The sequence below is a fragment of the Dipodomys ordii genome, unplaced genomic scaffold (genome assembly GCF_000151885.1).
Source record: "Dipodomys ordii isolate 6190 unplaced genomic scaffold, Dord_2.0 Scaffold12, whole genome shotgun sequence".
Classification (NCBI taxonomy): Eukaryota; Metazoa; Chordata; class Mammalia; order Rodentia; family Heteromyidae; genus Dipodomys; species Dipodomys ordii.
Genome location: NW_012267228.1, coordinates 19073476 through 19098352, shown reverse-complemented (window position 1 = coordinate 19098352; position 24877 = coordinate 19073476). Strand labels below are relative to the sequence as shown.

General features: G+C 40.7%; 1 protein-coding gene across 2 annotated transcripts in view; it reads left to right on the top strand.

Annotated features, from left to right (window-relative positions):
* Synpr (synaptoporin) overlaps positions 1 to 11363 on the top strand; it is a 276893-nt gene extending 265530 nt beyond the window's left edge. For both annotated transcript variants that reach the window (XM_013010430.1, XM_013010431.1), the window contains 2 exons: positions 6146 to 6337; positions 10974 to 11363. In XM_013010430.1, the coding sequence (XP_012865884.1) occupies positions 6146 to 6337; positions 10974 to 11231 (450 nt within the window). In that variant the 3' untranslated portion in view covers positions 11232 to 11363. The remainder of the gene's footprint in view (positions 1 to 6145; positions 6338 to 10973) is intronic.
* Positions 11364 to 24877: the final 13514 nt, after the last annotated feature.

The following is a 24877-nucleotide window of genomic DNA, read 5'->3' as shown; positions in this document are numbered from 1 at the left end:
AAGTGGTGAACTTCATGACGCATTTAGTGCTGGCATATGAAGAATGATGAGCCTCAGAATCTCCTCATCTTCTCCTTCATCTTTTCTTCTTCTTCCCCCTCTTTTTCCTCTCACCAAGATTAGCAGCTTTATAGCATTAACATATATCCTCACAAAGCTGAGCACCTCATGCTTAGAATCCTAGATACTCAGGAGACTGAAATCAGAAACTCATTGCTTGAAGCCAGCCTGGGCTGGAAAGTCTAGGAGACCCTTGTCTCCAATTAACCACCAAAAAGCAAGTTAATGAAGCCATGACTCAAGTTGTAGAACACCAGCATTGGGCACAGGAGCGCCTAGGCCCTGAGTTCAACCTCAAGGCACAAGTAGTTGAGCATCAGCAGAGAGCAAGCACACTGAGCTAGAATGGGATACCATAAATAAATGAATGAATGAATAATAACAACTTAATTGATAGATGGATAAAATAAAATGGAACCAAACTGCCCAATCAGAATTAAACCAGGCTATTTCCTCTGTTTGCTAAACAGATAATGTAAACACAAATGGGAAAACATATTCAAATTGCACATCAAAGTTCTTTAAGTTCCAGAATGAGATTAGTTCTCAGAATCCATTTGAAAACCATTAAGGAACCATGGGCAAATATATCACTTCACCTTTTGGGCTGCAATTTCTATGGCATTAGTAACACTTCCTTTGACTACTTCTTGGGACCACACAGATCCCACACGGGAGAGATTTCCGAAACCCTGAAACATCTAAATGTCAAGCTGTCCGCTCCAGGAGGTAAATAACACAAGCAAACATGACAGAAGTTATCGTTAAAGAGTTAACACATGCATGGGATAATGAATATTATAAATTCATCCACCATGCACACATTATCTCTGCTAGGTAAATAAGTAGATTTTTGTAAACAACCAGATCCTTGTCTGTACCCTCAGGAAGAATTGGCTGCCCAAGAGCCACTTGCCTGTCCTGGTACAGAAAATAGTTTAAGGCACCACCATTAGTGCAGAATTTAATAACATGGTGTGAAAGTTAGTCCCTATTAACACCTGTTAATCTCTTAGTTTTACAAAGATTCTAGGCTCCCAAGCCTTGAGCATACATTAACCAGAATTAAAGGTATTTTATTTCTAATGTATTACACTTATAGTCATAATCTTCTAGTTATGGGAAGATACATTGGCTTAACATTTATTAGGCATGTATAAGTTTTAAGGTAACCTTGTTTGTGTAATAAAAACACATTTTGCTTTAAATTAAATATGAAACAATAACAGGAGGAATGTAGATAAAAATCAAGATAGTTTAGGAAGTACCCAACTGCTTAAAATTTAGAGAAAACCAATTATGTAATTATCTACATGAAATACACCAAAGAACAAATGCCCTTCCACATTTTCAGAAAGTGTGTAACATACTACCCATCAATCTAGGTATTAATTATCAGTAAAACGTTTAACCTCTCTACACTTCAATTTCTTCGTAAGTAAAAGGGAGCAGACATTAGAAGCTAAGTTATAAGGTTAATGATGTTTACAGGGGCTTAGCTGTGGTCCTGGCAGACCAGAAATGCTCAGGAGATAGAAAAGATGGTTAGTTCAGGATGGAGTCTGATCTTTGTGCCCAGGAGGGATCACTTCTGAGAACTTCTACCTCCAGGCTTCCTACTGGGTTTGGCCTGTACGGAGCCTCAGCAGGAAATGGGAAAATGAGAGGAAAGAAGGGTCAAAATATTTGGTTTATGGCTCACTATCTGCAGGTTAGCCTCAAACTAAGATTCATGGCAACAGCCCAGAAACAAAACTTGCAAGCAAATGTCTAACATGTTTGATCTGGTCCCCCTGTCTTCATGCTCTTCTTAGTCATAAGCTTAGTTTAAGCCTATTTTTTTAGACCTTTTGATGCAAATACCCTGTGTGTGCACATGCGTGTTTTATGTTCCCTAAGACTGTTCTCAAGACAGGCAATTTACTCAAAACATACTACTGGGATGTGTGAATGAATGAGTGGAATAAATTTCCTTATGTTCATGAGTTGAAAAGGTGTAACACTATCAGAATGTCAGTGTTCCCCCAACTAATTCTCACATTCAAAACACTTCCAGCTCTGCAGAGAAGACTCCATCCTAATCCTTGAAACCTCATGGGGCACAGCAAGGAGGGGTTAAAACTGCAGTCAGAAGTAAGGATCTTCCTGAGAGAACTTTCTTGAAAATAGTGATACCTTACATTGTTTGGGTGAACCCATGTCATCTCCAGATTCCTTCAAAAGTGGAAACATAAATATCAGAGTGACACAACGTGAGAAAGGACAGTCTGACTATTCCTGACTTGAGCGTGGACAAAGGTCATGAACCCATAAACGCTGGTGTCTTCTAAGGGGAAAAAGGAAGAAAAACGAATCTGCATTAAGCAGAAGGAGCCAACCTAGATCTTTTTTATTAAGATTTTTATTGTGAAAATGCTGTACAGAGGGGTTACCGTTACATGAGCAAGGTAATGAGTACATTTCTTATCCAGCATTATTTAGATCTATATTGTAGCTTTGTGACACATACTTTGAACTTCTGACATCCAGAAACAATAAATAGTACATGTGTGTAGCTTAAAAATGAAGAATGAAATACGTCACCAGATGGCATGTGAACAGAGTTGTGATTTGATCAATCTGGCTTGTTTAACCATTCCTTCAGTTCCAAATGCAAACCTATCAACTGTAATTTCTTTTTTCCAATTACTCATAGACATCTGTAGATACTGTATTTATTTGCTTGTTTCTTTACACCTATGTGTCATTCCCAAAAAGGCCTAGACAGCTTTCCAGGGGTATATAAGACTCAAATGGAACTAACTAAAAATGAGAGGGAAGGAAGGATTTGTAAGTAAAGCACCTGCTCTGTGGGAGGGGAGAGAAGCTTCTTTGCTCTTAACAAACAACATCTCAGTGATGTAAGCGGATGACCATTGAGAGAAACATCTGCAAACAACCATGTCCTAGAAATTTTATGAATGGATTATGAATTGCCCACAATATTCTATAGCCAACATGAAAAGGTAATTTAGTGAATCATAATTCAAAGCAGCTTCTGCATGAAAAGGGACCAGGTTCTCAGATTTAGCCACTCTTCATTGTGAGGACTCACATCTCACAAATGCCAGCACACACTACACTGTTGGGGTGGAAGAGTTCCTTCAGTGAAGATCATGCTGTCTTAATCAAAGTTATTCAGGCTCACCATGAGGGCAAGAGCCCAGGCAAAGCAGATTCACCATGCCTTGGAGTAGGAAAGAAATACATTCCAAGAAAACTAATGAAAGAGTAGCCTACTTGTGTTGCTGCATCATATTTGCTAGTTTCCTTTCCCTATGTCTTTATTATTTTAGGTAAGAAGCACAAGAGGCGTTTTCAGTTGTTGCTGTTGTCGTTGTTGATTGGTTTGTTTGTTTTGTTGTTGTTGTTGTTTTTGGGGGGGTCAGGTTGTAGGGCCTGAACTCTGGGCCTGGGCGCTGTCCCTCAGCTCTTCAGCTCAAGGTTAGAGCTCTACCACTTGAGCCACAGCGCCACTTCCGGCTTTTTTCATTTTGCTTATGTGGTGCTGAGGAATTGAACCCAGGGCCTCAGGCATGCAAGGCAAGTGCTCTACCACTGAGCCACCTTCCCAGCCTCTGTTGATTGGTTTGTGATACTGAGGATTGAACGTGAGGCTTCATACTGGTTAAACAGGTGCTCTCCTGTTGAGCCCTGTTTTGTACTGGTTATTTTTGTAAGTTTTATTTTATTGTAAAGGTGCTGTACAGAGGGGTTACAGTTACATGAGTACGGCAATGAGTACATTACTTGTCCATCAATGTTACCCCTTCCCTTGTTATTGACCCACTATCCCTTCCCTCCCCCACCTCCCACACTCCTCTCCACCACCCCCCCACCCAGAGTTGTAAAGTACTGGTTATTTTTGAGATAGGGGTCTCAGTTCATGCCTGGGCACACATCTGGGGCACGATCCATCTACTTTAGTCTTTTTGTCATAACTAGGATGGTAGGCCCATGACAGTATGCCAAGCATCTTCCATTGAGATGGAGTCCCATGGATTTCTCTGCCCTGACACTGCAATGTTCTCACTCTCGGCCTTCCATCTAGCCAGGATGAGACGTGTGTGTCACGGTATCCAACTATTGGTTGAGAAGGTGTCTTGAGATATGTCTGCCAGGCAGACTGCGATCTTTCTGGGCTCAGCCTCCCAAGTAGCGAGCATTACAGATGTGTGCCACCGCTATACAGTTAGAACTCAGTATTTTTACAGTGGTCAAATATAAATATAATCTATCTGAAAAGATATATAGTTGAGCCTAAGTTTCATATAGAGTTGAGCCTGAGTTCCTAAGTTTGGTGTGAATCCTACCTGCCATCCTTTCTGAGACATGAAGGAGGAGAAATAGCAATGAGACAGACCCTATCAGAAATTTGGAGCTATTCCTCTAAAATGGCTATTCACTTACATAACAGATTTTGTTAGGCAGCTTCTTTCCCCTGCCCATATATCAGGTATTTTTCACAGTCAGACATATCTAGATATGAATTCTGGGACTGTCAATTTCTGTCATACCTTAATTTCCTGGGACCTTGGTTTCCTCATGTTGAGTTGTAAATATCACTTAATGTAATTGTTGTCTTCAGCATAACACAGTTCCAGGTAAAAAACAGATAATAAATACACAGGCAGGTTTTTAAAAAAAAATTAACAAGATGAAGTAATGAACTACTCAACAGGTTTGTGGGTATTTGGTGGTGGTACTACTAGGGTTTTTAACTTGGGACTTCCAATTACTTACGAGGTGCTCTGCCATTTGAGCCAAGCCTCTGATTAGAAAAATTAGGGCTGCGTCCATTTTACAATTTACTAACTGCTGACTCTGCTTCTGTAAACTTGCTTGCTTGCGTTAACACCACCCCCCTCCCTGGAAATAAAGAATTGGGTAAAGTCTCAGAGCCCAGATGTCGGCCCCAGGACAAGGTCAGTGGTCGTAGATAAAGAACAGACAGTACGTGTTCCTCAGTTCCCATTTAAAAATTCCCCAGACAGGACCTTGAGATAACGACCACCTGGCAAGACCACACGCTAAGCCAAATGTCAACCAATCATAGGCCTGTAACCATGTAATCCCCCCCCTTAAACCAACCATGGGCCAGTCATTTTACAAAGAGTGTTACAAAATTTCCCGCGTGGCAAAGTGATTGTTGGTGTATATGGTGACCTTTAAATGGACCAATCATGGGATGCTTTGTGTTATGCGTTAATCTTGTGGTTTTTGCCTTTTAAAAAGGGCTTGTAACCGGTGCTCGGGGCTCCCGGTCTGCTCGGGACAGAGAGTCCGTTTTCGCAAACGTCAAATAAACTCCTCTTGCTTATTGCATCTCCCAGCCTGGAGTCTGAGTTTTCTGGGGCGCCCTCCCGTTGACGAAAGTATCCCAAGGAGTCTGGGGTCTTTCACCTCCAGTCCTCCTATTTGAGTTAATTTTCAGATCAAATCTTGCAGTTTTTGTTTTGCATGAGCTTGGACCACATCCTCCAGCATATGTCTCCTACATGACAGTGTATTAATTGAAATAGTCTCATCTTCCTCCCCCCAGTTGGCTCCCAATTGTGATCCTCCTTCAGACCTCTGCCTCCTATGCAGCTGGGATTGCTCCCCATGCACAGCCCCAAGAGCGCTTGACAGTGGACAAAAACCACTAAATTTTTTAAATTATCTCAGTATAGTGGTTAAGAGCCTGGGCTGACAGTGTCTAGAGTCTCAGGCAAGCTGTGCAAGTATTCTCTGTCTTAGTTTTCCATCTACGAATAGGGTAATGGTCATAGCATTTATATGGGAATGTTGTAGCTACTGTTAGATGAGGATGATGGGGTCTTTGGCATCTGCAATGTAATAAGCATTCTGTAATGGTTAGTGTCATTACTTATCCCATGTAAATATAAATACAACATTATATGACTTTGGTTTTTCAGCATGTCTCTCCTGGTCCTGATGCTAGAGATTTTAGAGTTTTCCAAAAGGCTAATGAAAAGGTTATATAAACTAATTGTTTGGCTTTGGGACTCACCTCTCTTTTCCTGTTTTATCTATGTTTCTGCAGGATTTCATCGTCACTGTTGTCTTTTCATTCTTGTGGTTGGTGGGTTCATCTGCTTGGGCAAAAGGACTATCTGATGTGAAAGTCGCAACAGATCCTAAGGAAGTGTTGTTACTGATGTCCGCTTGCAAACAACCGTCCAACAAGTGCATGGCCGTCCACAGCCCTGTCATGTCTAGCTTGAACACATCTGTGGTAAGTAAGATTTCATCTAGGCTTGACATCCCAGGTCTTCATTTGCTAGCCACAAATAAGAAATCACCTTTATAATCATCTTGGAAATGTCTGCCTCCAAATCCAAGGTTAATCATTTCAGTCTAGGGACAAGATGATCTTTTTGCCTTCAGGTTTTTAATTGTCAGAATTGATGCACTTTAATGCCACCAGTTCTGGAGTTCTTAGTTAAAAAAAAATCCTAGCAAGTATTAACGGTTGCAGACTAAATGACAGTCAAGCCAAAATTCTAAGCCATAGCAGATATAAAACCTAAATGTTCAAGCTGAATCCTTCCAGAACTTAAAAGGAATATTTGATGGCACAGACATTTCCTGGGAGGGAAAACGTTATTCAAGCAACACATAGTTAGAGTACACCCAATAAGCTTCATATAAATATTCAGGCTTCACAGAATGCCAAAGAAAATACATGATATGCGAAAGTACTTATAATAGCTATGGTGATTTTTAAAATTTTTTCTCCATCCCCCAGTTTAGTTGCTTGATAGCTTTGTTTGAAAGGGTGCACTAAATTAGCTGAACAAAATCAAATATTGTCATCAAGTGTATGGCTCTTACAGAGAAGGAGGGAAAGTAAGTTAGTAAGGATGTCCTAAATTGGATTCTTAATTTATAAGTGGGAGAACTTGTGTTCTTCCACAGAAAGAAGCTGTGTCTGGAAAAGACAAGCTGTAATGGCAACACGAAGTGGCACTTATGGAAGAATAGGAGGCTCAGAAGTACTGGTTAAAGGAACAACATGCTTTAGCAAATCCTAAAAATAATTACCTTTGCGTCAAGGTTAGTGTGTGGTGTTCCAGCTTTGTATAAATCAACCTAGGAAGGCACTTACAAAGAAGGAAATGTTGCTACCCTCGTGATGGTCTAAGCGGGAGCCCTACCTTGGTTAGACAGTAAGCCTGTACATAAACTTGGTATTAGGAGCTCATAATCATTATCATTTATTTTGAGATGGTTATTACATGCATTAGCATACAGCATGGTTGCTTCTGTAACTTGTTTGTAGACAGCATTTGATCAGCGTGACTAATCTTAAAGTGAAAAGGACATGATTGCTTACTGTCTTTGTTTATCTCATAATTTCCGAACAATGTGGAAATTACAGAGTTCCAAATGATCCTTTTAATTCTATCTCTGGCACCACTAATGCTAAAAGATAAGAATTATGAATGAAAACAATTATCTCCTGAAATCACATTGCATTGTTTGGATTGAAACAAAACAATATGACATGTAGGAAGGGCAAGTTTAGTGGTGTTATAACTTATATATCTATGTCAGTTAAAAGTCTTTGAGCTCCAGAACACATACATATTCATGGATACATATATACATATTAGGAGTAATATGCAATTATATAATTAATCTATAATTATAGATGCATATTGTATATTAGTATATTTGTTGTTTCATGTTACATATTAAAATAAATATGAATACATCAATATTAAACATCTATGAAGACATGGAGACTCAATGAAAGCTGTTGATCAATAAGAGATGGGGGAAAGAGGAAAGCAATAGATAGGGTTATTTTGAGCAAAACACAATATATGTATATCTAAAATACCATGGACAGACCATATAGTCCAATTTTAATACACATTAAAAAATTCAATGATAGGAAACTAAAACAGGTTTTGTTGGAGTGTGGGAACATGTGAGAGGGTTGGGCTAACAAGGTGCTGAATAAGGATAAATATGATGAAAACAGTTTATTTGCCTGTATGAAAATACAACAGTGAAAACTGTTGAGATGGTTTTAAGACCAGGAAAAGAGTAAGGTAGCGTGACAAAGGAGGGAAGATTAATAGAAATGCATTTGTACCTATCTGGAAATGCCATAATGAAACTCTTCTCATATAATTAATGTATGGTAATAAAAAAGAAAAGTTTGCTAGCCCCCTATAATGGGAATGTCATTTTAAAGTGCCTAACACAAAAATGCTCTTCATATCCTTAATGTCGGTTCTATAGACCCCACTTCTGGCATAATGTCTACATTCATTCAAGTGTTTAGATTGCAAAGCATATAAACAGACTCTACTTTCATCAGGGAAAAAAATGTCCTTGGAAAAACACCAAGCAGCTGGTGAGCCTAACAAGATTTGAAGAAGCAAGAATGGGCAGGATCTAAGGAGGAATTGGCATTCTAGAAGCCATTGAGCTGTCATTACTAGGAAGTTTCGCCTAACCTGACATTTCTCCATCTCAGCTGCAGGAGAGAACTCAAGCCGATTGGTTGAAACTTGGCTCTGCAAAAGAAGTCATGTTTTATTACCAAAATCAGGGGACAGGATATTAATCAGCCAAAGCACATTTTTTAATTACATACTTGTTTGCCTTCAAGTCATATTGAGTTGGCTTATGCAAAACACTAGAAAATAATCATAAAAACATGAGGGATATGCCTTCTCAGGGTAGAATCTAGAGCCAGGAGTTGGAAGACAGTCATGGAACTGGACGATTCTCATCTTCCGCCTCTTATGTCTGCCTCTTTTGATATCTCTGTGCCTTTCTGTTGAAAAAGAATGTCTACAGTAGTAGGATGAGGGTCCAGGTGCAAGTCTGGGCAAAAAATAAGATCCAGTGCAAAGAAGGTCTGGAGGCATGGCTCAATAGCCAATAGTATCTATCAATCATCTAATCTACTAAAGCCTGCTTCAGTCAGTTTATGCAGCAGTTAAAGAGACAACAGAACATAATGCATGTAAATATTTTAGAAAATGATTCCGAACATAATTTATCTTTTGTAATTTACCAATGTGCCAGGCATCGTCTACTATCTATCTATCTATCTATCTATCTATCTATCTATCTATCTATCTATCTATCTCCATTTTACTCCTCCCAAATGAAGGCAATATTATCTTCATTCTACTTAGGTAAAAACAACCCTGAAATCCAGGGACAAAACTGCCTTGTCCACACACAGCCATCCCTTCACCCCGAATTCCAAATCCATAAATTCCTCCTCCACCAAGGCTGACACTCAATTAATCAAGAGACCGAGCAATGATCCCCTGCAGGTAAAATACTGCTCTATTCCAGCAAATCCCCTGCTCCAGGCTCTTTGGGTCCTATGGTGACGACACTGGATCTGGATCCACCCACAATCCTGGACAAACCCAACACAACTAGAGAATTCTAGACTATCCCACCATGCGGAATCCAAGGAATACATTTTAATCCAGCAATAAACTTTCAGCACTTTATTTCAGAGCTCCAGTCATTGCCCAAGTCCGTTTTGACTGGTCAGTGTTGTGCTGGAGTAGTGACTAAATACATTATCGTGTCATCACAGCTTTGAGCCATACTATGGTTATCTATCTCCAGTGGGCTTATTAAAACAAAGCGCCTCTGATTAATCCCCAAGCAAATTAAACAGTCATGGAAATGGCTACAGAACAAGCCTCGTAACCGGGACTCTTGCTTAGGTCTGTTGTAATGGCAATAACTTCTGTTTCCAGTAAATTCTAAGATCTGGGGAAACAACACAAGATCTTCTGTCTCACCCTGCTGGACAACAGGTGGACTTTCCAGAGAACAACGTCAACATCTAGCTCTTGAGACCGCATTTCATAACCCTGAAAATCTTTCACTTTGGAACCTGAGAGGAAGAAGCGAAGCGAGTGCAACTTTAATTTCCTCAACTACTTGAAACTCAGCCTCTGAGGATGCTATCTAGCTCTGTTTTCCCTTGTATCACCTGACCCAGTGTTTATTCCATGATGTTTTAATCCACTAATTAAAAAATAATGATTAGTGTGAATTTTAAAAAATGAGTGTGTGTATGTGTGTATGTGCATATGTATATGTCGGTGCTAAGACTTTAACTCAGGGCATCTCCTTCTCACATGGATTATTCCTTTAAAATTGATGTTCCACCACCTGAGACATACCTCCACTGATGGGTTTTTGCTAGCTAATTGGAGATAAGTCTCATGGATTTTCCTGTCTGGGCTGGCTCCAAACCACAGTCCTCAGATCTCAGCCTCCTGTGTAGCTAGGATTACAGGTGTGAGCCACAATCACCCAGTTACACGTTTTCTTTACAGCATGACAATAAATGAGTAAGAGTATGTCTAGACAAAAAGAGATGGTAATTTTATAAGTGAATGCGCCATTATTAAAATAAAAGTATTCAGTCATATACCATCTGAAAATAACTTTGTACAGCATGAAGACTATGTCCTCACTTGTGGAGATAATGATGGTCTGTGCAAGATTTAAGGCTATCATATTAGCCAAATAGGGTTTGCATTCCTTCTCTGCTACTTACCAAGTCATGTGACCTTGGACCAGAATCTTACTCTTGTTAAACTTTTAATATAAACATATAACAGCAGAGTCCATTTACATCGAGGAAATCAATAAATATAAGGTTGTTTATGCAGTACTTGACATCTAACAAGCAAGCAATTAACTGATTTAATTTGGATATTCTAAACCAAATAGTGGTTCCTAGTGAAACCTTAAAACCAGCTCAACCGTAAATGAAAAGTGTCCTTACACTAAGGTTTTTCTAAAACTGAGATTTTTCCTAGGGTCTCTGTCTATAGTTTATCAACTCCTTTGCTCCAATTCTCCTTTAGGTGTTTGGATTCTTGAATTTCATCCTCTGGGCTGGAAACATATGGTTTGTCTTCAAGGAGACCGGCTGGCATTCCTCAGGACAGAGATATCTTTCGGATCCCATGGAGAAGCACTCTAGCAGCTACAATCAAGGCAGTTACAACCAAGAAAGTTATGGGTCACGTGGTGGGTATAGCCAGCAGGCAAATCTGGGGCAATCCTCTGATGAGTTTGGTCAACAGCCTACTGGCCCCACTTCTTTTACCAATCAGATTTAATCGAGTAGCTTTTGCCTCCTCCTGGAGAAGAAGCCTCACCACCTTCCATTTTGGTGGCAGAAGAGTTTTTTAAGAGTTTCGATCAGTTATTAATGCATAATAGGTTGAATGTAAATTGGAGATCTGTCTTCCTCATTAAGGCAGAAAGGCCTGGGCCCGTGATAAATGGTACTTAGAGAAGAGATGACATGTGGAGATACATTATTCATCACAAACGGCTAATTGGAGAGTACCTTGTTATATACAAAGATACTTTAGGGTCATTTTGTATGTGCATTGAGATAGTAGGAACATTTTTTAGCTTAAAGTCTCTAATATGTAATATGCATAGAGCCAATTAAATAGCAGTGAGTTTTCTGATGCATTTGATGCACAGGACGTTTAAACAATTCCTAGAAGACAATTTGGTGTGTTGCAATGTACCACAACATGCATGTATTATTACTTTTTAGTTTTAGACCCAGTAGGACTGCGCGTTTCTATTTGTTTCAGACAGTTTCTCTGTATTTTTCTCACTTGATAAACCAATGCTCATATGATTTAATGCATGGATGAGCAGTTTCTCACACAGTAAACATTTGGCTGTATTTATGAAGACTTTCCAGTTTGCATCATGAATTTGTTCAATGGATATTTAAAGAAATATATTCATAACTTTGTATACTTTGCAAATTTGTCTTTGATGTTACCCAAGTTCTGATTGCATTGCATTGTGGGTGGGTTTTTTCCCTATTAGAAGACAGTGTTACATATGGTAACTGTCTAGTATTTATCCTAGTTATTCTGCTAACTATTTACATTCTTGTAACTTAGTGTTTTGTGGCTCTTCTTCTGTGGACCATGACTAGCAAGGCCCAATAACTCTGTGCTTATGACGTGGTATTTTCTCAGAACTCTGGAAATGCAGAATAGATAAAATAGTTCAGATGCTGATGTGTTGAAGAATTAGTCTAGGAAGAGTATGCAAAAGACCTATATGACCAGCCAATTGTTTAAAACCTATTTATTTTCAAGCTAATTATTTTCCTCCATCCAGTTATTCAAAATTCTGACACATTAAACAAAATTACTAATCCTGAATTGAGTGCAACACATCAATTAAAAATGGCTTCTGTGTATCAGTCTGTATCCCAGGAGGATTTCTCCTGAAACATACCCTGGAATGTATTCATTCTTAAGAAAATACCAGTCTTTCTTCTTTATTTAATTCAATTGAAATACCAGGGACCAACAGGAAGGGCAAAATGAGCATCTGTATTTCTAGACAAGAGTTCTGATCAATGTACAAACTCAATGTGTGATCTGTGATCTCCGAAGCATTATAGCACAAAACAGCCTTGTCTTTGATGATATCTGTAATCAAATCAGTTTCTTGATCCTGTGGGATAAACCTGTATTGTGATATCTATTTGACCTTAATAAAGTTATTGCATACAATGCTGCTGAGCAATGAAAGGACCTTGATGATGGAACCTGTTTGGCTGCAGCAACAAGAAAACAAGGGTTAAATATAACACCTCCACCCTCCCCTTTCCTTGATTCCTGAGCCCAGTGTTGCTCATTCAATCCTCCCACAGTTCTAGGACTTTGCATGCAGAATCACTGTTCCAGTCATTGGGGCTACAAGAATAAGCAAAATCAGGAACACTGTCCTCATCATACATTCTGTTAGAAGAACCCTACTTGAAAATAACTGTGCGTTAGCCAGGAGTTCACATCTGTAATCCTAGCTACTCAGGAGGCTGACATCTGAGCACTGTGGTTCAAAGCCAGCCCAGGAAGGAAAGTCTCTGAGACTCTTATCTCCAATTAACCAACAAAAAGCCACAAGTGAAGCTGTGGCTCAATTGGAAGAGCACTAGCCTTGAGTGAAAAGGCTAAGGGACAGCACCCAGGCCCTCAGTTCAAGCCATAGTTAGAAATACCGTCTTCCTCAGAAAGCTAAGGAAAAGCATTGAAAGATTTTTAAAGCAAGGGAAGAGCATAAGGAGATCAGCATTCGGAAGGACTCCAGATGGAAGAAAACTAGAGAAAAACTAGAGAAAAGGACATCCTAAATATAAATAAACAAGCCTCGATTCCTAACCTCCATTTAAGCAGAGGAATAGGAATGGAGGAAGGAGAGTTGGACAAAATCCCTCCTTTGTTCTCCCCTATTTCCTGGGATGCTGGCTGCTTCCTTCAGCTCAGTACATTTCAGGAGGAGAATATAGCTTTTACCCTTTTAAACTGTCATGAAATCTCCAGTGTGGTGGACTCTTCTGTTCAGCAGTGATTTTAACCAACCTTCAGAAAAATTCTATCCAGATTAGAGAAAGAGACAAGCTCCCCAGTCCACTGCAAATTTGAAGTATAAGAGCTTCTATAATCCAAGAGGGATTTCACTAAACAGATTTTATTCTTTTGAGTTTCAAGCAGTAAATGATGGCCTTTAAAAAAAAAAAAGAGGTCAGGCACCAGTCTTACATCTGTAATCCTAGCTACTCAGGAGGCTGAGATCGAGGTTCAAGATTCAAAGCCTGGGCAGGAAAGTCCACGAGACTCTTATCTCCAATTAATCACCAAAAAGCCAGGAATGGAGCTGTGGCTCAAGTGGTAGAGTGCTAGCCTTGAGAAAAAGAAAAGTTCAGGGACAGTGCTCAGGCCCTGAGTTCAAGCCCCAAGACCAGCACAAAAAGAAAGAAGGAAGCAAAGAAATAAGAGAGGGGGGGGAAGGAAGGAAGGAAGGAAGGAAGGAAGGAAGGAAAGAAGGAAGGAAAGAGGGAAGGAGGGAAGGGGGAGGGAGGGAGGGAGAGAGAGATCAAAGAAAGAAATCAGGAATAGTCAGCAGGTAAGCTTGGGTCTTTGTGTCTATGACTATGTATCTGTCTAGGAATCGCAACTTCACTACTTGCCTGCAGGGTTTCAGGCATTAATTCGCTGCCTCAAGTCTTCATTTCCTCAGGAGCAGGGAAGACACATGCGTACAGGGTGGACTCTGAGACCAGACCACCTATGCTGCTTCTGAACTTACTTTCCCTTTTCTCCTCAATGCCTGCTCCAAAGCCCTGGCACTTTGCTACAGCCTTAATTGACAAGCACCTGCAGTCCAGAAGTGTAAGAAGATTAATCCTGGGGAACAGTAAAGACACTACTCAGTCATTTGGTTGTCCTATCTATTAATGCCAAGGGGCTCAGATAGTACTCTCAGTGTGAAAGGACCGATACTAGAGAGGAAAAGGCAAGCCGTGTGGAGGGGTTAAAGCATCTTCTAGCACACAACAGCTGTGCCTGCATGTGAGCTCTGATTTGGTGCAGATGTTTGTTTGGCAGGTGATTTCACGAGGTAGAGTGAGCAGAGTGACACAGAGGAGAGGAGAAGCCATAAAAGGGTATTAGTGGGATGTTGGTGAAGGCAGGAAAAACTTTGCTCCATCAGGATCTCTAAGGAGTATCCAGAATGACTCTGGTTTTCCCATCAAGGAGCAGGAAGTGGACTTTATTTTTGTTTTTGTGGTCTACCCACCTGCAATTCTAATCAGCATAGTTTGCCTACAGAGACACTATCTTTTTCTCATTTCCAGGTTATCCTTGCTAGTAGACTAAACAGACTTGTAGGATTTCAGACAAAGAACTGAGCCCTAATATCAGTCAGGCAGTAGAGAGAGGAGGAGACAGCACACTTCCTACCTCAACCCCACTCCCTGTCACATCTGGGCAGAGTGAGCTTAAGAAAGGGTATGGGGCCAGTACTGTTGGCTCAAGCCTGTAATCCTAGCTACTCAGGAGGCTGAGATTTGAGAATCACAGTTCAAAGCCAGCCCAGGCAGTTAAGTCCATGACATTCTTATCACATTCTTATTGCCAATTAACCACCAGAAAACCAGAAATGTCACTGTGTCTCAAAGTGGTAGCCTTGCACAAAATAGCTCAGGGATAGTTTCCCAGGCCCCAAGTTCAAGTTCCATGAATGACCAAAACAAGGGGGGCGGGGGAGGTAGAGGGGAGTCCTGGAATATGCAAGCATGCGGGAGGTTAGTGTCCACACAGGCTGGAATTGTTCTTCAAGCTGTGGCTGAAATGAGAGGCTCACGAAAGTGACCTCAGGTTGATACGGAGCCACCTACCTCAGGGATCAATGAAAGGTGGAGTCTTAGGCCTGGTGGGTTTTAGAACGGACTTCCAAGGATGGGTGGTAGAGCTTCCACTTTCAGATGGAAACCCACCTCTACGAATAATACCTATTGGATACAAAAAGGCTAAGGGGATAAGGTGAACTGAAGCTCTTTTCCTGGAAGTCTTACATTTCTTTGAAAGCACTTTAGGTCAAGTTGAGTAGTTCCTTTAAATGGACTGTTTCCTCCCTCCCCCCTCCCATGTCTGGTTTATTGACAAAGCCCTTGAAGGCAGTTGTAATAAGGCTAAGAGGTTTCCCAGTGGTGGAGGAAAACTTTGTCTTTGAGTTTCTGTCCTTTTATTTATGCATTGATTGGTTGACCTCTTGTACCATGGGGGAGTCTAATTAGTGTGCAGAGTGAGCTCATTCACTGACTCTATGGTCTTAGTCAACTCTCTCCTGTCTAGAAACAATCTCAACTGAGATTGCTTTTGTTGACAATTTAATGGACTCACATTGTTCTATAGAGAAAAGAAAAGGTGTTTTGAAAAATGGAACCATTTTCATATTTTAAATATTTTTCCTTCTTTCCTGTGAACTGGTATTTCTTCGCATGTGCTATTTTTCCTCTGGGCTCTTCACATGATCAAGTCTATGATGATTGATCTCCACAGCTCTATTACTTCCAGAATTTTCCATAGCTGACAAGTTAGCCCAAGTATAATCACCCATTTCTATATATACTTTGTTAATCTAGTACTCTCAGAGTTCTTACATAATTAAAATTTGTGACTTTGATGCTATACATTTTCATAGTGTGTGGCTACATGTTCTTATGACATTTAGGAGCTCAGCACCATATGCATTCACTAGAAACACATGTTACACATAGATGCCTCAGATGAGACCTGAGGTCAGATCTGTGTGAGAGAGCTGAGAGGTACAGCCTATCTTTGAGTAAAGGTAGATATTATTTACAATATAAACATACAAATTCATAGCCGCATGTGTAAGCATCACCTTCCTCTTGAGGTTAGCTGTGGGTTCAAATCTTGGTTCTACCAATAATACAACTACAAAGTTCTCCAGTGTCTCTGAGCCTTTCATGCCTCATACACATAACTGGAGATAGTGCATTAGTTTTCTCTGCTGAAAAAAATTACTACACATGTAGAGCCTTAACAATAAATACGTTATGATTCTGCGGAATAGAAGTATAGATCTCCAGTATTGACCCAATTAGATCTCATGGTACTAAAATCAGAGGTTCAAAGGGTTAGTGTTCTCTTCTGGATGTCCTGGGGGCAGTCCATTTCTTTGCCATTTCCAACTATTCAAAGCTGCTTATATTTATTGACTGGTGGCCCTCCTTCTCCATCTTAGAGCCAGCAAGTGCTGGTCAAGTCCTTCCCCCAGAGCATCAGTATAAACCTGCCTTGCTGTCTCCCTCTTCTGCAGTTAAGGATCTTTGTGATCCTGGGCCCATTGTAATAACTCGGAATATTTTCTCCTTTGTAAAGAGTATGAGTCAATCACCTCATTCCCATCAGCATCAATACACCTCTTTGAAATTTAATCTGGCATATTCATACATTCAGGGACTTATGAGATAGACATCTTACACCAGTAAACTGCCTTCCACATTGTTCTTATAACTCAGAGACCAAGTGACAGAGTAAAAGGAAATTTCTTAGCAGATTTGCTTCCAGAGTTCAATAGCTGATAATGATGATTAAAACTCAGCAGTTGTTCCAATCATTAGTATTAGTTTTCTTGTTAGGAATGGTTGATTCCATTCCCTGCTGAAATTCTCTAGGAAAAGGAAACACAACACTTGCAGATGGGATTGCTGAGGAACAATACATTTACTCAATCCAGAGAGATAAACAGAGATGGTTCTTGCTTCAGTCGTTGATAGACTGATGAGAGCGATTACATGTAGGCCTGAAGTTATATTATTACATGCATTTGTCTAAAATATCAATTCTCTTGCAAGGCCTGGCCTCACTGGACTGAGTTTTCCTACAGCCCTCACACTTGGAACAATGCCTGGAGTTTATGAGGAGCTCCACGCTTGTTAAATAAATATGTGATACAAGTCATTAGGAGTTGTTCTTAAAATATTCAGACTAGTATAATATAAATGATACGTTGTTTAGGAAAGAAAGAGAGTCTTAAGGACCCTTTGGAAAGTTTCCAACATGCTTACAAGCAGCTTCCCGTGTGCCCAGACAAGAAAGGCTTCCTGTACCCAGGCCTGAAAATTTGCCCCTCCACCATCACCACCCCCCTCCCATTGGCTCCTTTCTAGTATGTTCTCTCTTACAATCCAGTGTTAAGGCTCAGCAAACCACTCTGCAGAACATGCTGCTTTGAACTCCAAAATGAAGCATCTGGAAGCAGCAAATGCATGGGGGGGCTTTATGGTAAGGCCAGATGACAAAGACAGTCATCCTGAAAGCATCTTGACATTTCAACCAATATATAGAGATTGAACTCCTGAATTCAGGCCACAGAGGAAGAGACTTAAAAGACCACACTCAGAACCCAGAGGAACTTCGTCCCGGGGCACTGTACTCTAGGTGTATTCTCTCTGTGGGAAATTATTCTCTGCTTCTCTAAAACTGCCTACGGTTTCCCATTGCTCCCTGCCTCTCCTTCATGAACAGGGTATTTAATCCTCAACGTCTTGCCCCTGTTAAGTTTTACAACTAGGTGGGTCCCCATACATGTAGGCAGGGATGCTCATAAATCTAATGCTTTCTCTCCTGCTAATCTGTCTGCTGTCAATTTGTTTCCTCAGACTCAATTTTCAAACTTTCCAAGGGAAAGTTTAAATTTTCCTATCTCTACACACCCTCTAAGTACTCTAAGTACTAGAAGGGTGAGAATTTACTGGAGCTACAAGCTTAACAAAAGACTAAGTCAAAGACCTAGAACTATCACATTTAGTAATAGAACAGTCTCCCAGTTCAGTTAAAGAATACCAAGTTTCACAAAGCAACTTGTATCTTTACCACATGGGCCAGACTCTGACTTTGTTTGTATCTCATTCAATTGTTTGGTACCATTGTAACTTTTTCTTTTTTGCTGTTTTTGTTGTTGTTGGGGCTTTGTTTTGTTTTTGTTTGGTTGGTTGGTTGGGGTGCTTTTGCGGGGGAGGAGGTTGTACCATTATTGAGTGGAACTAAGGGCTTGCTTGATGATTTAAAGACAGGCACACTACTACTCGAGCCACAAATCTACTTCTACAGTTTTGTGTCTGTCCAGGGGCTTAAACTCAAGGCCTGGGCATTGTCCTTGAGCTTTTTTTTTTAACCACTTGAGCCACACAGCTCACTTCTGGCTTTTTGCTGATTAATTGGAGATAAGAATCTCATGGACTTTTCTGCCCTGGCTGGTTTGAGTTGATATCCTCAGGTCTCAGCCTCCTACACAGCTAGGATTACAGGAATGAGCCACCAGCAGCCATCTCATTTGTTTCTTAATGGTCATCTCTACCTGCCCAACTGATTCAGATGTATGACAGGGTCAGCAGTGCTTTGAGTTCAGTAAGCCTGGCTTAGTAGACTAAGGACTCCGAGGGACAAGAGGCCAAGCCCTTAGTTGGATACCACCAGTTCTTGCTGTCATCTCTCCCTTTTTTGCCCAAACACATTGCTGAACCCAGTATCTTCATTGAGTAAAAAGACAGCGTGAACAACCTGGGGCCTAGCAATTCGGAGGCCATTTCTTGATTTGAGCAAAGCTGAAGGTAGCCTGGGAATCTTCTACAGAAAGGTGTTGGAGCTATTTACTCAGTCTGCTATTTCTCTCTTCCAATTTGGAGTTATGTGTGTGGAACAGAGAATCCGAAGAGGCTGCTGGCTGAGCCACTGAAGTCAGGTAGGAAATGGCTGCCTTCCTCCCACAAAGGCCTCCTGGGGACTCAGAGGCCGGCTACTGCTCATTTGCCACAAATAAGGACAAATAAGCTGGACAAATAAGGACAGTCAGCAGGCACCTCTTAGCAGCCCTCACCCTCCTTCCCAACAGTCCTGTTTGAGCCATTTGACAGGGAGGTCTATATTTTCTCCTCAGTGTTTAAACTGAAAGTAGTATAACTTGAGATCTCCCACTCTGATCTAACCAGACTGCACCCCCAGAATCAGTGGCCACTCTCTGTTTCCTATAGATCCTTCCAAAATGGCCCATAAAGATAAGAGCACATACAATGTCCACGAGGTCTTGGTAAGGGGGGAAGTTGGTTCAAGCAAGGAGAGGAAGGACAGAGAAAATTCTTGCTCTCCGTATAAGCACACTTGCTGTTCCTCTGAGACACTCAAATTTCTTTGAAGGACTATTAGAAAAAGGTCTAAGAAGTTTCCTAAAAGCTGGTGTCAGTAAAAGACTGGTAGAGAAGTGATCATATAACCCTACTTTACATACATAGGTAAAGGTACCTCGCTGACCTGGTACATTATGGAAGCAGGATGAGAACCTCACAATGGATTTCAACTTCTTATTGAAATGCAGGCTCCACCATTTATTAGTTGTGGGACCTTGATCATGTCCTTTAACATGCTTAAGTTTTCGTAATCACAAAGTGAAAGTATTCATAGAGGCTATTGTATAGGGGAACTGTGAGTATTAAGCTAATGTGTGTAAAAGCAAGTGCCTGGTACATCAGTGCTTGCTACATCATGATTTTCCACTCAGTTGTGTATCTTATAAATTATATATCATATAGAGCTCCTTTAATTGGCTATATAGTATTCACTTGTTTGGTTTTGCCATGATTCATTTAGACCATCAGCAAATTATGGCACACATGTCAAATCAATTCTATATATGTTTTTATAAATAATCTCCTTCTGGAACACAACCAATGCCCATTTGTTCACATATAAACAACGATTGCTTTTACACTCTCATGACAAAGACTCTCTAACCCACAAACCCAGAAATATTGATAGTCTGTCCCTTTATACAAAAAGTAATGACCGTTTAGTTAAAACTTAGCTGGGCATCAATGTCTCACACCTATAATCCTATCTACTCAGGATGCTGAAATCTGAAGATTGTAGTTTAAAGCCAGCCTGGGCTAGAAAATCCTTGAGTCTCATTTCCAATTAACCATCAAAAAGCCAGAGGTGGAGTTGTGGTGGGCTCAAGTGGTAGAGCACCAGCCTTGGGCAAAAAAAGCTAAGGGAGGCTAATTATCTCAGGCAACCACTTAACTCATTTGATCCTTTCCTCCCATATACCCTCATTGCATTAGGTATAAAAATTTGCCCCTTTATTTTCCCATGCTCCTACTATGACTAGTAGAAATACCCAATTTCTGATCTGCATCGGCAGTCACCAGTCTTGCTCTTCCTCCGTTCTTATCCCACACTGACCCACTCTTCACAGTACTTTTCTCCACTTCTCATTATCCAAGAACATTCCTACAATGCCCACCTCCCTCGAAAGACACACTGGTCTTCACAGTTCTCTGCTGCAGCTCCAATAACCATCTTGCCAGGCCTCAAAGCTTAGCATGCACTAGTCCATCTGCCTGGAGTGATCTCCCCCAGCACTCCTTCCCTGTTCCAGACTCAACTCGAATGCCATCAGTTGTATTTCACTGAAGCTCCGAGCCCCAAGTTACTGCATGATGATGTATCAGATTCCCTGAATGACACCAACCATTTTCATGTTTATTGTGAGCGTTCTTTTTCATTCTTGTTGTTTTGTGCTGGTACTGGGGTTTAAACTCAGGGTCTAGATGCTGTCCTTGAGGGTTTTTTGTTTGTTTGTTTGTTTTCCTCAAGGCTAGTGTTCTACCACTTTAACACCAGCCTCACTTTCAGCTTTTTATTTTTTATTTTTTTGGAGTATTGGAGATAAGAGTTTCACAGACTTTCCTCCCTGGCTAGCTTTGAACTTTGATTCTCAGATCTCACTCAGCATCCTGAGTAGCTAGATTTACAGGCATGAGCCACTGGCATCTGGTTTGTTTTAAGTGAGCATTTTTCATCAGATAGTAATAAAGATAACCAAGTTGTAACTGTTTGTAGCAGAGCTTCTAGCATACAGTTGGCACTCAATTTGTGCTGGTTGCTGAATGCCAATTTGATGACTCACTCTAAATGAATGCATGGATGAATGGAGTGAATACGAATGCATGAATATAAATGACTGACCAGACAGATGAACAAATAAATAAATATAGATACAAAAAACAAGAATCTAACTCACCCAACCTGAAAGAAATGGCTTTAAAAAGGCATTCCAGTACATTCTTCAGAAAAGAATTCTCTAAATTAGATATTTGAAAAGAAGAGATAAACAGGTTATAGGAAGTGATTGGAATTCTCACTGAAAGTAGTATCAAGGAGGTAACTAGGGTATGTGTCCATCTTTATTCAGGTGTTATTTTTAGAAAGTGTTTATTCCTTGAAACCTACACGGGGCTTGGTAGTAGGGTCTACTCAGGCAGGCAAACTCTGTAATAATTCATCATCATGACAGGTGCAGAGGACTTCAAGGAAATTTGCTGACACCCCCTGTCCTAAGTCACATCCCCGAAGGACATAGATTTTATTAGGGAAATTAGAATCCCCCAAATGGATTCTTCAATGTATTAATAATCTCTGTTGAGCTAAAGATGGGATATGTTCTGTTTACAACTTGCTTATCTTTATTTGTATCTGTCCAATTTCAAACATGCCAAGAGAAAAACATATTGCCAGCTGTTTGGGAGTTTTAAAAGGACAATTCTCAACACAGTATTTTAAAAACAAAAACCCTGTGTACCAAGTATGGCGAGATTGTGACCCAAAAATAGAGTAAAATAAAATCTCTTATAAAACAGATCTTGTTAATATTCTGAGAATTGAACTGTGCTCTGGTTTCAATCATCACATTTTCTTCCACACAGAAAGACCAAGAGAAATTTATATTATACTGGATTTTACTTCTTCAGTGCATATGAGTCACAAACCGTGACATCAGCATAGAAAAAAATTGAGTTTGAAAAGTCACATGCTAGACACATGCACTGAGAAAAATAAACGTCAGAGTGAATATTGGGCACTTGCATTCCCTAGGGGAGGTGGGTATGTACAAATAGACATATCTCCACACAGCAAGGGAGAGGCTAACCAGTGGGTCAAAGCAGGGACAGCCAAGATCTCCACCATGACAGTCATGACAGCTCCAAATACCACCAATTAGGAAGTGAAGCAGTGCTACAACCCTCCCTCTCTTAGAAACACAGAAAATGGTTCATTAGGAAGCAGGAGCAGGCATATCACCTGTGAGAGATGCCCAGTAGAAAGGGAGGGAATGGATCAACCTTTCTATCAGATCTCCATTGACGACTTGGTTACACAGCTGTAGATTCACATCTGCATTTATTCTGTGCTTATGTCCCTAACAGGGTCAAAGACAATCATAATTCTGTATGGTAATCATATGCAGAACTCTCTTGAGAAAAAAAGTTCAGACTTTATAACAAATTCAGGCTAAGATGGCTATAACTATATGAAGAACAGAACTAGACCAATGAGCCCACACAGAAAGGAAGGTAGCTTTATTCTACCTCCTCATGTGTTTGGTTTTTCACAGATGTAAGTGTATCATTGATTCAAATAACAACTTAAGAGTTTGAATGTATATAGTTGAGCTTTTTCCAGTGATGCTGAAAGGGAAACCCTTTCTTCATAGTTATCATTTCAGGGAAATGGAAGCAAGCATGTCTTTGCTGGGGGAATAATTCCTTCAATCTTTCACTGGCGCTTCTTAAGACTAAGCTGAGCATTCTTGCCTGACTTCTTCCCCCTCTGGGCATTAAAATCCTAAATTAAGAACCCATGGATTAGCTAAAAACATCCCAACCTGTCTTAGTGGATTGCTAACAGGGAACAAAGCCCAAAATGTTGTTTAATTTTCTGTGTTAATTGGCGGGGGGAACAAGCATTGATTGTACAGATACGGGGGCCTTGCCTCTGTCCCTGCAATTACACAGTGTGTTTTATTCATGAGAGAGGCCCCAGACTACTCCAGGGATCATCAAAACCAGTTTTCTGACTCTCCCAAGCACAAGCAGAATCTTCATAATGACAGCCACCCATGGAAAATTAGAGGGTCTTGCTTTTCTCCCTTTGCCTTGGAAGCGAATTTAAAAACCCAGACCAATACCGTGTTGAACAGCCTTTTAAAAAAATTTTAATTTCACTCCATCAAACAGATGATGAATGCGCGAGGCCATCTCTCTGCTGGCAACTCCACAGTGCGGGCTGATGACATGGTGGGGGTGTTTCTCCCACACCATAAAGAAGAAATGAGCCAGGCTAGTAGTTACGCTTGGGCACCAGTGCTTGTGGGCTGTGGGTAACAAATCCAAAGAACTGTCTCATTAAATATAAACAACACACACACACACACACACACACACAAAGATGTTACATTCAAGGTGAAACACAAAAGGATCTAATTCTGCTATGTACTCTTTACATAAACCAGGAACTATACTTATCTTTGGGTTGTGCTAGTGGTAAGAAAAGGAATTTAAAGGCTAGGCCAAAAATAAAAACAATATCATTTGAGTACAAAACATCACGACAGTGACACAGCATGTAGAGACGGTGGCGCAGAGTGGGGGAGGGAGGGAGGCAGCGCAGGGTGGTTGTCAGCAAATTGTGAACAGAAACAGGGAGGAAAAATAAGAAAGCTTCACACATGTAGGATCACAAGCTTGCACCTGTGATCTAAACTACACAGGAGGCCTGTAGTTCAAGGCCAACCCTGCCCAAACATTAAAAAGGTCTCATCTCAAAAACAAGTCAAATGGGGCTGGGAAGGTGGCTCAGTGGTAGAATGCTTGCCTTGCATGCCTGAGGCCCTGGGTTCGATTCCTCAGCACCACATAAGCAAAAAGAAAAAAGACGGAAGTGGCGCTGTGGCTCAAGTGGTAGAGCACTAGCCTTGAGCTGAAGAGCAGAGGGACAGCACCCAGGCCCAGAGTTCAGGACCCACGACCAGACCCCCACCCCAAAAAAAACAAGTCAAATGTCGTGGTTCATGCCTGATATCCCAACCATGTGGGAGGTAAAGGTAAAAAGATCATTAGCCTCTGAAACCAGCCCAGGTAAAATATGCACAAGACTTCATCTGAAAAAATAACTTAAAGTTGGGCTAGGAAGGTGGCTCAGTGGTAGAGCGCTTGCCTTGCATGCTCGAGGCCCTGGGTTCGATTCCTCAGCACCACATAAGCAAAAAGAAAAAAGCTGGAAGTGGTGCTGTGGCTCAAGTGGTAGAGTGCTAGCCTTAAGCTGAAGAGCTGAGGGACAGTGCCCAGGCCCAGAGTTCAGGCCCCATGACAAGACCTCCCCCCCCCAAAAAAATAATAACTTAAAGCAAAAAGACTGGAGACATGGCTCAGGTGACAGAGCACCTGCCTAGCAAGCATAAGAGCTCTGAATTCAAACCCTATTTCTTTCAAAAGAAAAAAAAAGAGTAAGAGGCACATAACACAAGAACAAAAGCTAGGTTTCGATTTAAAAATAAATCTGTCAGCTCAAGA